The sequence below is a fragment of the Cebidichthys violaceus genome, unplaced genomic scaffold (assembly GCF_023349555.1).
Source record: "Cebidichthys violaceus isolate CVI_PGR_0920_01 unplaced genomic scaffold, fCebVio1.0.p SCAF_10, whole genome shotgun sequence".
In the NCBI taxonomy this organism is placed as follows: Eukaryota; Metazoa; Chordata; class Actinopteri; order Perciformes; family Stichaeidae; genus Cebidichthys; species Cebidichthys violaceus.
Window position 1 is genome coordinate 7,238,657 of NW_027176263.1, and position 16,207 is coordinate 7,254,863.

General features: G+C 37.2%; 1 protein-coding gene across 2 annotated transcripts; it reads right to left on the reverse strand.

The window, feature by feature from the left end:
• Positions 1-49: 49 nt before the first annotated feature.
• Positions 50-13,270, reverse strand: elovl5 (ELOVL fatty acid elongase 5). 2 transcript variants are annotated; one of them, XM_068723725.1, is made up of 8 exons: positions 13,130-13,270; positions 8,956-9,020; positions 8,476-8,663; positions 5,597-5,674; positions 4,672-4,843; positions 4,089-4,213; positions 3,305-3,439; positions 50-2,448 (listed from the first exon to the last, which is right to left on the reverse strand). In XM_068723725.1, exons 2-8 carry the CDS (start codon positions 9,011-9,013, stop codon positions 2,320-2,322), a joined length of 885 nt encoding a protein of 294 aa, XP_068579826.1. In that variant the 5' UTR covers positions 9,014-9,020; positions 13,130-13,270; the 3' UTR covers positions 50-2,319. The 2 variants fall into 2 exon arrangements, with proteins under 2 accessions (XP_068579826.1, XP_068579835.1); XM_068723734.1 differs by lacking the exon at positions 13,130-13,270 and adding an exon at positions 13,037-13,123.
• Positions 13,271-16,207: the final 2,937 nt, after the last annotated feature.

The following is a 16,207-nucleotide window of genomic DNA, read 5'->3' on the forward strand; positions in this document are numbered from 1 at the left end:
ATCATTTTCAAGGAAAGAAAACAAGTTAGTCGTAGTCTTAAGTCTTAGTTTGTTTTTAATTACAGTTAAAAGTTACAGGGAGTAAAGCATGAGTCACAACATGTCAACCCAGATTTACCCCACATTTCAGAAAATATATTTATATATATATATTTATTTTAACAGTCTATAAAAATGTATGTAATATATAATTACATAGGCTTCCTTGGCCTTTACCAATTGGGATCTTGTTAAATGCTAATCCAGCCCTTAAATATATAAACCATGTTACCTTTAGTGCGTTCACCTTGTACAAAAGAAGAACTGCAACAGGAATGACATGTAGCTGGAAATACTTTAACTATAATTCAATTTCTGAGTGGACACGGCTTATGCATGTTTACCAGGTTTCCACTGATTGGCAGATATCTGCAAATCAGATTTATCATGCAGACACAATGGTATGAATTATTAAGAATTTAACAATAATTTCTGCTGCAGTGAACATGAATTTAGGTCATCTATACATTTGAACAACATGTCATGCTCATTCAGTGGTTAAGGCCATACAGTACCTCATTACATTGATTCAGCATGGTGGAGGAGTGCAGCAGTGCTCCACTGAGAGAGAATCAGTTTTACAGAGTTCATAATTCAAACATCCACAACGTACCATTGTTTTCTATACCAGCATTTACTGTGTAGGACCCTGGCAATGGTTTAGTTAAAAAGTAAATATAACATAAACATAAGGAACACAAAGGAATAAATAGTCCAATCTCTACAACCTTCTTTCTCCCCAATTAATTATCTTATGATGACTTTATGCTTTTACTTTAAAAACATGTTTATATGGTAAAATGAGAAACAGTTTTTGAAAAATTTTAAAAGAATAGTTCAACATTTTGGGAAATATGCTTGTTAGCTTTCTTGCCGAGAGCTAAATGAGAAGATTGATACCGCTCCTATATTTGTACACTAAATATAAGGCTGCAGCTTTTGGATAGAACCAGGCTAGCGGTTTCCCTGTTTCCAGTCTTTATGCTAAGCTAAGCTAACCAGCGGCTGGCTGTCCTGCAGCTTCATTTCACACAGACATGAGAGTGGTATTGATTCTCTCATCTAACTCTCAGCAAGACAGTGTACAAGCATCTCCCCCAACTATTCTTTTAGTATAAGATAACATCACTGTTGGTTTAGTATGTTTCAGTTGTTAGGAATGATAGTTTCGGACATTTGATATATCAAAAACAAAAACATCAGGCACAGGATTTGAACTGGAAGTTTGACAGATATTAGTCTGAAATGGACCAACATGAATCTGGTGATAGCATATTGAAAAAAGGAAAAATGCTAAATTAGAAACCAAATAAACTGGTCCAGAAGGCACCATTTTTATGTAAAGACTCAAAAAAAGACTACTACATATTAATTGACAAAACAATTCCATCTCATGATCCATTTAGCTGTTTTGGAGCTTTTGATCGTATCACATGATCTTCCTCCGTAGATGGGGTTTACCCAGTTGTCATGAATTTTCAGACAAATTAAGGATTTGTGTTGAGGAATTAATCTGAGAGGAGACAAACAGACTTTTATGACATGGGGGTTGTTAAGAATAATTGATTTTATATTGTGCTCATAAAACACAACTTGCCCTCTAACATTGTGCCTGAAAATGCAATACACTATGCTTTGGTTATGCTTTGGTTAGATGGCTAAATAGTCCAAACTGGAGAGCCTGCTCTGCAAACATATAGGCCCTACAGCAAAACGTCTGCTGTTGCAATCTGTCAATAAAAATGTGTTACAGTATTACAAAGGGCAAAATTTAGGATTATGTAACAACAGGCAGGAGAGTGGTAAAGCAAGACACAGGATGCATGCTCTAGTTACACATGAAGGACCATAGTAAGCGTTGTAATTTTAGTTGTCCCTTGGGTTGTTAAAAGAAACGTCATTGAGTGGCGATAAAACCGTCAGCTGCAACAAACACACTCACTGGAGCGTTCATCTTTGGACCTTTTGTGTGAAAAGCATCATTGAATGAATCAAAATGTGTTTAATTGCTGGTAGCATGAGATTTTTTTTGCTTTGGATTGAATTTCTTCGAGAAGGTGGGTGAGATATTATTGTGTGACCATACTACAATACTCTTCTATGGGAATTTATTATTCAATACCATGAGTAGGAACGTGTGCAAAAACATGGAAAGTCTCTGGATGTATGTGACTATGGCTTATTTCATCTCAAGTGCGTGCTAAACCATAAGAAGATACATATACCTCCTAGCAGCATCAGCTAACACGCTACAGTGAGAAGGTGGCGGTTTCTCAAATGTCAATCCACCCTCAGTTTCTTGTGTGCAGTGCGCTCCATGGCTGGCGTCCCATTTGCATGTCCATTTGTTGATGCAGGAGAGCCATTTTGGTACTCCTTCTTTACAGAACCACTGTGCTTCTTGTAAGTCTTGAAAGAGAGGCAGAAATAACATGTTACAATTAAACACAATGTTATCACTGACAATTAAATAAGGTTAACAGGTTACTTCATGAATAAATGTAATTGCTGAAACACAAGTTTATTTTTATACTGTGAGATATGAAGTTGTATAGAAACAGTGTTTTCTTCACATAGCTTGCTCACAAATTTAACTAAAAATCGTTTGGCATATCATCAATATCACATTTTCAAAACTACATTGGCCTCAAAGTTCCAGCATCGGGCAGGTTATGAGCAACAAACATACACAAATATTAAACCAAATAATTCTGTTTCCAGTAACAGAATTAGTTCACCAAATTCAGCCTTGTGTTGTTACCTATATACAAACACAAATATACAGTTTTATTTATATTATAAATGATAAGGCTGACATTATTCACTATTTGTATACTAAACTTTCCTTCTTCCTTTCAGCTCCAAGCCTGTTTGCTTCTTACTGAAGATGTATATCTTATATCGTATATCGCATTTGTTATGGACTATTTTCTATTAATATACATTTGGTGCTGTAGTGAGTATTTACAGCAGCAGGATGGAGTTTTTTGGATTGACTCAAAACTAACTCCAATGGCTCCATGTTCATTGTAATGAAGGAACATGTTACCCTGGGCAACAGTGTGGCCCATTTATGTGTTTATATTGTTTTTTGTACAACAATGGAGACAGCTCACAGGCTTTGGCTACACAGAAAATACTTACGTGTGATCAATTCATTGTCAGTTTTACTATTTCTATGGCACTTGCTGACAGTAATACCATATCACCAAACATATACTTTAAACTCATTCATTTACAATTTAAAATGGAAAAACCCACTGACCTGAATGTAGAAGTTTGAGAAAAAGAAAATGAGTGTGATCATGTAACTTATTTGGAAGTACAGCCATCCCTTGGGGAAGCTACATGGCCATATGACTGCACACATCGTCTGGGACATGGTTAAAAAGAACTGGATCTGTGGAGGAAACATGACACATACTAGAGTGTGAAGGTGACACAGAACCTATAAAAACATAATATTGATCCATAGCCTAAAATATCTTTTAGTGGACGGTGAAAATGTCTGTACTGTGTTACAACTAAACAGGGTTCTGCAGAAAATAGTCCATGGACACTTTCAACATCTAAATAGCAACATCAAGGTCCACAATGTAAAGTGAATATAACAACTATCACATACAAGCAACAGTGGTAAAAGTACATTTACTCAAGTACTGTACATAAGTACTGTACTGTAAGTATATTTCATTCAAGGCAAAGACAAGGCAAAGGCAAATATTGTACTTTTACTTCACTACATTATTTTGGCAGCTGTTACTTTTTCTCATACAAAACACATTATCTGTATCTTAAATATAATGCACTGTTTGGTACACAAGTAATCCTAGTCTGTAATTAAGTTGTTTATGTTTGATTTTCTTTAATAAAAGCAAAAAGATCTAATGCTAAAATGTTCAAAGCAGTTAATCAATTATTTTACAAAACTGTTTTAATTTTAAATTTAGCTGATAATACTTAAAGAAATATATTATTCTATTATTATTATACTACTTTTACTTAAGTATAAGATCTAAGCACTTCTTCCACCTCTGGGGTAAACCCACCAGCTGTAACTGTGTGATGTACTTCTTCCACCAAAGGTACGGCCGTATGGCTGGGATGGCCGACAGGCCGTAGTAAGAATACATCACCACGTGGACGAAGCTGTTCAGGGAGGCGCCAAAGTATGCTGAAGAGACACAGAAGAGAGACACAGGAAGTTATTCATTTACTGCAAGCAATAACTGTCAGTGAATGGCAAGTGACATGCATTAGGAGTGTTATGATGAAATAGGGAATAATTTATCGTTACTACAAAACCATTACAACAAAGTTTATGTAAAATCAATAGCTATTAACAGTAAAGTCATAAAGAAACAATATAGTGAACATCTGATGAATAATGAAACATGTTTATAGATCTGAAGTGTCACATTATATTTAAATATATAGTAAAAGGCACATTTATATGAAGAATGTCACTTGGTATCCTTAAAGGTTTTGTGGGGAAAACAGGCGGTTTTCAGGGCTAATGGGTTTAACATTAGAGCACTTGAATTATTTAGCTCTCTTTAGGGCCAAACCGTAAATGTGGTTACTGCAGTAATTTGAGTCACTGGAGGATCGAAGTTGTGTTAAAACACTCACAATGGCCGCAGGGGACCCAGTTCATAACAAACCACCAGATATTCAGCATGCTAGTGTGGTGGTAGATGTGAAGAAACGTGATCTGGTGATTGTTCTTTCGTAGTATGAAGAAAAAGGTGTCCATGAACTCTATGAACTTGGAGAAGTAGTACCACCACAGGACATTTGTGATCTGAGAGGAGATGCAGCAAAACAAAAAAAGGGTTAAAGAGGAATAAAACAGAAGAAAAACTTCTTGAAGAGAACAATATAGAGCTAGCAAATCAGAACTTCTTAATACAGTTAAGAAGTTCTTTCAAATGTCCTGCACATATTATTTATCATACTGGGTGATAAGCAGAAGTCTTCCTCGAAGGCCCTTGAAAGTTCAGGATTGTAAAGCAATTTAACAATCTGTATTGTAGCAGTGGCACAGTGATAAAGCTTTTCATTTAATCACCACAGAACTGCAAAGCTGTGCACATTTCACTTGGAGCCTTGTTTTCACCTCCACTGAGCTCAGTAGGGCAACTGAAGAGGGTCATCATGACATGAGTCGGATTAAATTGACTCTCCTGTCTCTGCAGCTTATCTGCTGGGATTTACAGGTACTTGCCCATAGAAATCATAGAAATAAATATATATATATATATATATATATATATATATAAATACATGTATATCTATCTATCTATCTATCTATATATATATATATATATATATATATATATATATATATATATATATATATACTGTATGTATATACTGTATATGTATATACTTTCCTACAATAACTGGTATTTATTTATGTTTACTGTCCTATTAATAATATCAAGAAACAGAATAGGAAATAAGATGCCAAACATGTGATCAAATGAAAATAAAAACAACGGCAATAAACTATCATATCATCAAAGGTTGCACAGTGTAACTGAGACTGACTCACCTTATTATCCACTTCCTGTGCACTGTGAGTGTCCTGGCAGTAGAAGTTGTAGCCCCCGCTCCACACAGCAGTAACAAGCTGATGAATGATGAATTATTATTTTACCAATACAAAAGCTACAGACACAGGCACTGTAGTGCACAAAGACAATGTAAAAGTGAAACGACATATGATGTACAACAACTTTTCCATCCCTACAAGTAATAAACACATGCACAGACAGATGGCAAGTCAGATAACTACATCTGGTCTCGTATCGGTTTGGTGTCAGCTTGTGGTGACCAATATTATAATGATGTAATATAATTGATCGTAAAAATAAAAGACCATGAACTCTTCCTGTTACTGAAACAAACTGTATGATATGATATGATGTTTAATGGTCCCCAGGTCATTTTATGACATGTTATCACAGAACGTGTTAGAAGCTAATCAATCTCACTATTAAAACATTTAACACACAGGTAGACTAAGAAAAGTGCAAATACAGGAATTTCTATATGAAACATTCAATAGTAACAATCTAACTCTCCAAACCTGTGCAGTGACTACTTATTTTATTTATGTTAAAGTGGTACTCCAGTGATTTATCCATAACATTGGGGAACTTGCAAGAGACAGATAATGGCTACAAATCCGCTAATAGCTCAAGTATCCTGACTTGTAGTTCCTAGTATAGGTCCAACTGGAAAATAACATTGGATCCAACACTTCCTATAAGACAACTCAAATATTTATTCCATTTATTTGTAAGGGAATGTATAATATTTAACAAAAATGTTACCCTCGGTTCATTCCCGATTAAAACATATAATGACAGAACAACATTTAAAAAACTGAACAAACAGTACATCACACACACACACCATGTCAGCAAGAAGTATATATTGGACAAAATTAAAGCAATTATACTAATTATTACTAATCCTGGGTTAGACTGCCCTGCTTGGCATAAGCCTGCGTCTTTCAGACTCAACACAATCTTTATCAAAGTCTTTCTAGGCTTATTTTTTCATACTTGACAAAAGCCACAAATGACATTATAATAATAATAATTGATATTACAACTCTGTTTATAGGCTAAGTAATCCTCTTTTTGACAAGTAAACTAAACCGTATGTGTAAAGTCAGTGTCATGTTCCTTTAAACAACAATTATTTTAATGCAAGTAGATGGCGTGGCTTAGTGCTGATTCACCAAATCGATATAGATACATTGTATTTGTCTGCTGCTGTAAAATGCTTCATTAATTAAACTCAGTGCCAAGAAACTGCCACCAGTTAAGAACCAGCAACAGAATGAAGTATTTGGTTTATAAACATCAAGTATTTCATCATGTGCGCACAGACATAAGCCATCCTCTAAGTTTTTATAACTCCTTGATTCTTTCTTTAAACCCATAGCAGCATTAGTCAGCCTTTAAATAAACAAAATTAATCACAATCATTATGTGACAAACTGCTGTGACCTGGAAGGTTGACAAGAACAAAACTGCCTTGTACTTTGATCGACATCAAGTGGCATTGATTTTTGGACTGCCAAAAGTTCACCCCATGGCTGGAGCATTGTCAGAGTACAGGGTTTAATGAATCACAAAGCCAACAGTCCGCTGAGTCCTTACGCAATGCAGACGGAAAGACAAGAAGCTTGTTCGGCCAGCTGGATGAGGGAGTGCAGATACTTTAGACTTACACATATAAAAAACTGCTTAATCTGTTTCTGACTTCCTGGTGTTCACCCAAAATTACTCTTTCCACTCATTATGATAAGTGAAGTCTTGGCACTGTTGCTACAACTTTAACAGCATATTCAGCCCAGACTCTGTCACCTCTCCAAATAATCCATGTTTGTTTACATCAGTGCAGCTATCAATTTCAATTTATTTACAATTTATTTAGTCAGCTGTTTATCAAAAGCATTTTTCCAGCAAACAATGGAGGGCTGTGCTGATGTCCACGATGGCATAAGAGAGATTTGATGGCTGAAACAATGAGCCTGTCAGCATCCAGCTGTGTCCCTCTCACTCCCTGATAGCACTGTCTCTAATGCTAGCTTTCAGTGAGAGACACATGTAGCAATAGGCCCAAATCCAATCAGAGTCAAGTGTTAAAGAATTAGTTCAACATTTTTGAGAAATATGCTTATTTGCGTTCTCGTTAAGAGTTACATAAAAAGACTGATAGGCCTATCTCCCTCATACTTGTCTGCTAAATATAAAGCAACAGCAATGTTAGCTTAGCATAGATAGCTAAAAAAAATGTGTGGTAGTGAGCGGTACTGAGCTTGAGAGGGGCCAGTAGAATGATTTTGGACAGAGCCAGGGTAGCTGTTTACAGTCTTTATGCTAAGCTAAGCTAACTTTCTCCTGATTTTAGCTTTATATTTAAAAGAACTAAACTCTTGATGAGAAAACGTACAGCCAAGAGATAAAGGCACACAAAAACCACAGCCTGTCTTTTTTTTTTTTTTTTTACATATTGGTTTTTGTACGGAATAAATAAATAAGATATAATATGTTAATTTGTGAGCTTTAGAGGTGCTGGTAGGGGGATTTTGTTACCCTTGGACAGAGCCATGCTAGCCATTTCCCCCTGCCTGCAGTGTTAATGCTAAGTTTAGCTTCATATACACATCAGAGTGGTAGCAATCTCATCCAACTGTCAAGAATGCAAATAGGTGTATTTTCCAAAATGTCAACGTATTCCTTTAATTAAACATATATATCTTGTCATATTCACACATTAGAGTTTTTTGTGAGGATGCTGCACAGATTCAGGTCGGTTTCCTCTTTGTCTTTTCTAATCTGTTTGTCGTGTGACGTTGCAGAGATTGCTTTGGCCTACTTCAACACATCTCTGAGTGCCGAGCAGTCTGTTTACCTCATAGAACATGTAGAAGGACAAGAGTGTTAGGCCCAGATTGTAAACCACCAGGAGGCCTCTGCAGGAGTACGGCTGCCTGTGTTTCATGTACTTGGGCCCTATCCACACGATCAGAAGGTACATGACTGTGAGTGCAAAGGTTGGTGGGTAGTTGTCGAGCAGCAGCCATCCCCGTACCCGCTGATCTGAAATATGGAGATAAAAAGGACTATTTTTACTGTCGATAAGGTGGCCTCATTGGTAACAGCAGATGAACTTGAAAAGTGAAAAGCAGCAGCAGTGCTCACTGAGAAATGTTTGTTCAACACATAGCAAGGTTGGCAGGTAAAAGGTGAAAAACCCCAGCAGATTTCTTGTGCAAGTTCATGTAAAGTGTGCAGTGTAATGTCAAAGGTATTAGCTAATGCTTAATTTTGCCGCTACCTTGACTTTTCTGTTAATATCAGCAACTAAAGATGACACTATAACTTGACTTACCCCTGGGTCCCATCCATGACTCTAAATAAGTGTTCAGTTTATGATTGAAAGTCTCCATTTGTCACCTAAAAACAGAACAAAACAATTTAAACAATTTAAAGCGGTATGAACACACATGATTGACATATTAAGCAAACATTTGTCTGTTTACACAAATTATGTTATTACCCACCTCACACATCTAAGTCTAATATTCACTCTCCTTTTAGCTCTGGTTTGGTCTCCACCCACTCCTGAAGGAAATATCGGCTTCTTTAGCAGCTAGATGCTCCACTATGTTTACCAGTTAGTTGCAAATGTTGTCTGTCTGTCATTTGGAGCCAAACAGGTAGCCTACATTGAGTTATTTAGAGCTTTTTTTGACTGAAAAGAGTGGCTGGTAATAACACTGATGAGAGTGACTTAAGTTTTGGTCTGTAAAACCAAAACAATGAGCTGGAAGATGCTGAAATGCTCCGTAGAGGAGAGGGGAACTGCAGAGTTGGGTGATGATTGTCTATGTTTGTCATTACAAGTGACATATTTTACATTATACATAGTCATTTGACAATTTTTTTTGTATTAAAATATTGATTAGTGCATAAAAAGCTAAATGAATCTGCCTGAAAGAGGGCTTGTTATCACAACAAAAGTCTTCTGGAAATTCTGATTAACTCTAAGTAGTGTTTAAATGACAAAATGTAACTCAATGTTGTCAATTTTGATACATGCCTATCGTGTCTGTTGTGTACATGTCGTTTTGTGCTCCAGGCGGTCCACCAACGCTCTCTTATAGGTCCAATGTCCCAATAACTGATCCTTCACATCCCTGTGGTTTCAAACAACGGAATCAAATGTGGCTACTTATGTAAAACAAGAGGCCAGCAGGCAGCTGTGAACAGACGATAACCTCATCTCTATTTACTTAAGACTGATGTATAGGGATTGTCTGGCTTTATGATTGTTGAAAATAATGACATGTGTAGATTAACTACTGCTAATGTAGTCCAAGTTTTGAAAATCAACGATTCTTGTCTGGCCCAGACAATGCTGCCACATTTACTTTGACAAAAACGTCTAAATATTTGTACATGTTCTGTTGCCAAAGCCGTCAAATTGTGGTGGTACACTATTGTTTGATCACTCTCCACCTTTGTGAGAGTGCAAACACTTGGTTGGTGTATCCAGTACTGATTCAAACAGCTGTGCTTCCGGTAAAAAACAAATGTTGAAAAGTGCAGATTTCAGAGGTGAGTACTTTTTCCATAAACCGTATAATTTATCATATAATTTCAAATTCCACTGCTATACTTGTGACAGTCAGTTCAACCCTGTGATATAAAGCAGAAGGCCATGTATGGCGCGGCTGTATGAATGTCTGGATAATTTTTCTTACACATAAGTTTTAAGTTATAATTACTGGTTTGTCCACTACTAATGTATGGTCAAACTGTGGGAAGTTTTTTGACTGAGATCTAAGCCTGGACAAAGACCTTAAGTTTCACAGTCATGTTTTAATAATAGAGAAAACTCACTTCCTGTAAATCATACTTTGTGAATGCATTGATGTAGCTTTCTCACACAAACCTTACAGCTGTGGAATAGCTGTACCCTCTAGAAACATAGCTGTACCCTCTCCAGAAAAAATATCATACAAATTTGTGATAAGATCATTCACACAGCAAACAAATCCCTGCAGCTGATTTTCTTACTGTAGACATCTTTATGTATTATCACCTCAGAGGGACTTGCACAATCCTGCAGGCCTTTACATTGTTTGCTGTGTCACCTCAGGCTTTGCACAAAATGCCTCATCGCAACCACAGAAATTCTTTATTTCCCCTAACGTGTTTCAGTGATATGCACTCAATTCAATCTGATTACATCACAGACTGCTGCGCTACAGACAGTTTCTACACCTGCGTCTACTGCTGGAAACAAAATATGGACTATATACTGTATGTCTTTCTTACATAACGTCTCCTTCAGATGTGAGATATTGTGGCTCATATACTAAATGACAGAGGGCCATGTGAACCTCTGCTGATTGGCCTGTTTTTCCAACATAGACCCCTGAACATAATCTAACATAATATGATTAACAAATTAGATTTTGACTGCAGATGGGTTGCAGTCTTTTGGCTGCAGTCAGATTTGTGTATGTCTGAGGTGAGTGTAAAACACAGCTATACAAAATATTCTTTCACTTTATGGACAGAAATGTGAGTCCAACTATTACATTTAGATGAAGCGTCTCAATTCAATCAGCATGCAGCTCTTAAACAAAGTCAGGACTATTTGAACTGAGGGGTGACTTTGTTTACATGCGTTTAATCCATATCAAGAAATTTTCATTTAAAAGCCGGGAAATAGAAGTATTTTGATTATCAACTCGGATGATTATATTCCACAATGTTAATATATATTCCACAAGGTTGACAAGGACTCTTATAAATAAAGTGCTTATTGCATTGTAGATATACATGGTACATATTTGTTCCTTGAGTGCTATTGTACAACTCAGCACAGTATATATGGAGAGTTTAAACTTATGATGAACTGCTACCCAGGCAGCATATTGCTGATGGTTGCATTTGTCCATCATCACTTGTCTACAGGAACAAAATATGGCTTATTCTGGTCATCCTCGGTAGAGTAACATCCGCGCTCTGATTATCAGAGATGCATTAGGCTGCACCAAAACATGATAATCTGCAAGGCCTTAATCAGAGCATGATGAGCCCCAACAGGGGAGCATGCTAGCAGCCAGTTAGTGAGTATGTGCTAGCTCAATGTTGGAGCTATTCAAAATACATCTAAACAATCAAAGGAAACACTAATGCATCATCTAGACTTTGGTTTCATCAATGCAGCTGAGAATGACTTGTTCAAACAGTCTAATACTGTAAGAGTTTGGGTTGGCCGACACGACAGTACAACAATATAAATACATCTATCATCATGGATTTTTGTTTATAGCAAGGTAGCTCGCCCATATGTGAATATATTAGGTCATTGTGGTCAATGTTGCAAATCAATTAGCAGGACTTTATTTTCATATTGGATTTTTTCATGATTTTTGCATCAATGTGATGATGTACCTGTATTTGTAGGTATTTTAATTCATTCAATTCACCGTGATTTAGACATGTAAAATTACATATTACAGCCAGTTCTGAGCCTGGCAAACATTTTGGCTTCTTTGAGACAAGTCATTGCAAGTGAATTATCTCTGTCGCCATTAAGGCGTGTTTGCAAAACTAACCGCCATACAAAATCATTCATCCCCTCTGCAATAAGACTTTTAAATGCTACATAGGTTTCTTTTTTGCCATTATTTATAGACTTTATTCCACATTTTAGCTCCTTGGTGTGTGTGTGTGTGTGTGTGTGTGTGTGTGTGTGTGTGTGTGTGCATATCTGTATGATTCTGTTTGTGTATGTGACTGTGTTTCTCTCGGGATGCTCAGAACTAATTGCTGCTTGGTGGGATTGATTACAGTGTTTTGAACTTGAATTTGAAACAGCAGCAAAAGCAACATTGAAAAGTTTTCACCAGGAAGTTTGACAACTATCAATCACAAATAGAGTTTAGTAAGTAAATGTATAAATAGTATGCAGCATTCGGCTGCCTGTGCCTTCATAGTAATATGTTAGCCTTAATATAATGGATTATTGCGAATGCATGACAAATGCATTGAAATATTGTTGCATACTAAATCTGCGTCCTGGCGCTTATTTGCACCACAATATATCGCATACAGTGTATTTCCATCAGGGTCACACGTGTAATCTAAACTGCACTACTTATACTGTACAGTGCACAGTATAAAACAGAAGCCCGCTCTCCAGTTCAACTGAAAGATGGAAGCGCTGACATGATGACGACGGTTATCTCATTACATCATCCTCTAATTTCATCCCCCAAAACTTCCAGAGAGGAATTAATTAATTTTAAAAAAGCACTTATCGCATCCTGTCGATCGCATCCAGGCTAGAGGTCACCGCTTCAGCACCACCCAAACTCATCGCTTATGCAAACGCTATGCGCGCTGCAACATTTTCCCCTTTTCAAAAAAAATAAAATGATAGAAAGCCTCACCATGCAGCTACGCGGCGGTCTGGTCGCGTTAGAAAGAGAGCGAAATGTTGAGTGTGGATGAAGAGATGCAGCGGTGTGCCATGGACTGCCTACCTTTAGAGGCGGGAGGGAGAGAAAACGCCTTTGTAACCTTGGCTGGCTGGCCGGTCTGAGCACAATGTGCAGCCTTGTCGCTCAGTGGAAAATAGTGGGAGGAACACGCAGACTGGCCCGTTGCCCTGCAGGATGGTTACAGCCAGGAGGTGACCCGGTGTGTTGCAACCACAGACACACACACACACACACACACACACACACACACACACACACACACACACACACACACACAGATTCACAACGATGGCATCAAGCTATCTCTGCCTTCCTGTAATTGCTGTTAAATAGGCTTCCTGCAAATTGTTAACTCGAGGCATGTGAATACTGTAAACGTACAGAGAACATAGGGTCATGTGTGCGTGTGTGTGTGTGTGTGTGTGTGTGAAAAACGTCTCTTCTGCAGTGGAAGAAGATATTTAGGATACTTAAATAAAAGTAGCAATGCCCAGTGTATAAACACTCTGTTACACATAAAAGTCCTGCATTCAAAAGTACTGTCATCAACATATAAAGTACCAAAAGTCAAAGTACTCATTGTGCAGAATGTATTATATCACATTCTAGTGTTATCACTAATGTTGGCACTGGTAAAGGTGGAGCTCATTTCAACCACTTTATAAAGGCTAGCTTAATAATGCCAATAATAATGCCATAATAGCATAATTTATTAGCTGATTTATATTCAATATTAATAACCTGAATCTGCAAAGTAACTAGTAACTAATGATGTCTAATACATGTAGTAAAAAGTACCTTAAAATCAAACTTAAGTACAGCGCTTGAAAACTTTGTTACATTCAAACAGGGCCATATGTGTCCAAAAATGAATGCCATTAGCCGCCTTATTAGTTAGTTAGCGATAAGTGTTTTTTACACTGTACTGAGTCAGCTTGTGTCTTCTGAAGTTGAAGACACTTTCCCTAGGTCCACAGAAAGTGCTAGAACACACTAGTACTGATATCTCTCCAGCTAATATAGGCAAGATAAACAGTGATGCACAAGAGCTTGAGGCCTAGGGAATTCAAAATCTACAGGGGTCAGGTAGGTGAGAGCACATCTCACATCAGCTATGTGTAAAAAGATGGATGAGGGAATAAAAGCCAACCACACAGCGAGTGAAGTCATTCAAGGCGTGCTCGTCAATAAAGATGATATCACTTTAGGTGGGTTCAAAAGTTTCCTTCAGTCACATCTGAGTAAAAGGAGGAGCATTGAGATCTTCCTGGAATTGATGAGTACCAAATAGCATGAACCTGAATCACCCCAACAGTTTTTTATCTAGAATTATAGGACTAAAACAGAGTGATGTTGCCTCAAAACAAGCCAACACCAACGTTGAGTATGAACCACTCACAGTCCAAAGATCCACAGTTCACCCAGAGATGAGTGTTTAATCCAGCACTCAGACTACATATAGTGATATGGCAAATTGTTGGAGGACCACTTGGAGCCTTTCAACATCATGGGGTTAAACACAGGCCGGCCAAGTGTAAATGATTCCTGTCTGCACATTTTTCCTGTTTAATACAGGCTACTATAACTTGGTATGAAGTCTCATTACTGGGGCCCGTAACATTAACAATCTAATCAATCAGGTAGTTTAATCTGTGTAAATAAATGTCGTGGAATAGAAGTATTAAGTGACATTAAGGAGAAATACTCAAGTAAGGTACAAGTATCTAACATGTTTATATGAGTAAATGCAATTAAATTGCTCCACAGGTATTTTCCTCCTCTTCCTTTATTAAGTCCAATACTTGGTCAGTCAGTTATACCACTTTCACACTCATACGTGTTCAACTCAGATTATTTTTAACAGACTATTGATTGTATGTCAGTGACGGGTTGTTGGCATGAACTCAAAGCCACTGCCTTAATTTGTCGATCACTCAATTGGTTGATCTACAGAAAATCAATCAACAACTACTGCATTTTGATATTTGATTAATTCCCGTTTATCAAGCAACAATGTTTTCTGTTTTATATCTTTGTAAATTGAATGTATTTGGGTTTTGGACTGTTGGTAGCTCTAAAAATAGCTCCAATATTATTACTACTATCTATCAGTTTAAAAAGTAACAACAGCAGGCACCCGACGATTAGTACAAAATGAGATAACAACGCACTATTGACAGTCTCACCCTGAAGTGGAGAATATATGAAGAAGTTCAAACCCTGTTTATACTTTCACACCTCAGCACACCTAGCCAATGAATACATAAAGCGGGTATGATTGCGTGATTTTATGTTTTGGAGGGTTACAAAAATTGTCACATGCTAAATATCTTATCTGTCTGTAGCACTGTAGCAGCATCGCTTGGATAATTTTACATTACATCACATTCATTTAGCAGACATTTGTGTCCAAGGCAACTTATAATAAGTGCATTCAGTTTCTACAGGAACAAGAGCCAGGTGTCATGAAAAATGGTGAGTAGGCTGCTTCCCAACTAATTGCATAGCTGACAACTAACCTGTTACATTCATTTTTAATGACCAGATGAGAAAAATAAACCTGTTTGCTTAGTGAACAAGAACAGAGTTCACAGTGACTATGGGTGCAAGGACTGTTATGATGTAGATGGTCTATGTTACTCTAAGTGGTGTGTTTTATTGGGCTACGGTCTTAAGGATTACACTTCTCTTATAATTATTGACACAAAAAAATACCAATACGTTTGTTTTTTTAACTCTAATTCTAAAACGGACAAAAGCACAGTTTTTTAGGAACACTGAGGCAGTTAGACTCCCAGTACAACCAGCCTGGTTTTTCGGCCACAGAGCAGCTGTGTGTACGGGAGTGGCGGTAATGAGGGAAGGCTACTTTGACCACTTGGATTGTTTGTCATCCACAAATCATCCCAAAATGAGCCAAATCAAATCTCAAGTTGTTATTTTGGTGATGGTTGCCTTTATTGATTTTCTTGGCCACTAGGAGGAAACAGAATTAAGCTGTAAACAACACTGACGCCTCATCACATTTCAGCTGGTATGGCAAAGATGTTAGCAAACAGTAAACTAATTTACATCCGTTCGATGTGTGTCAACATTAGCATTCATTTGGAGTCGTGTTTC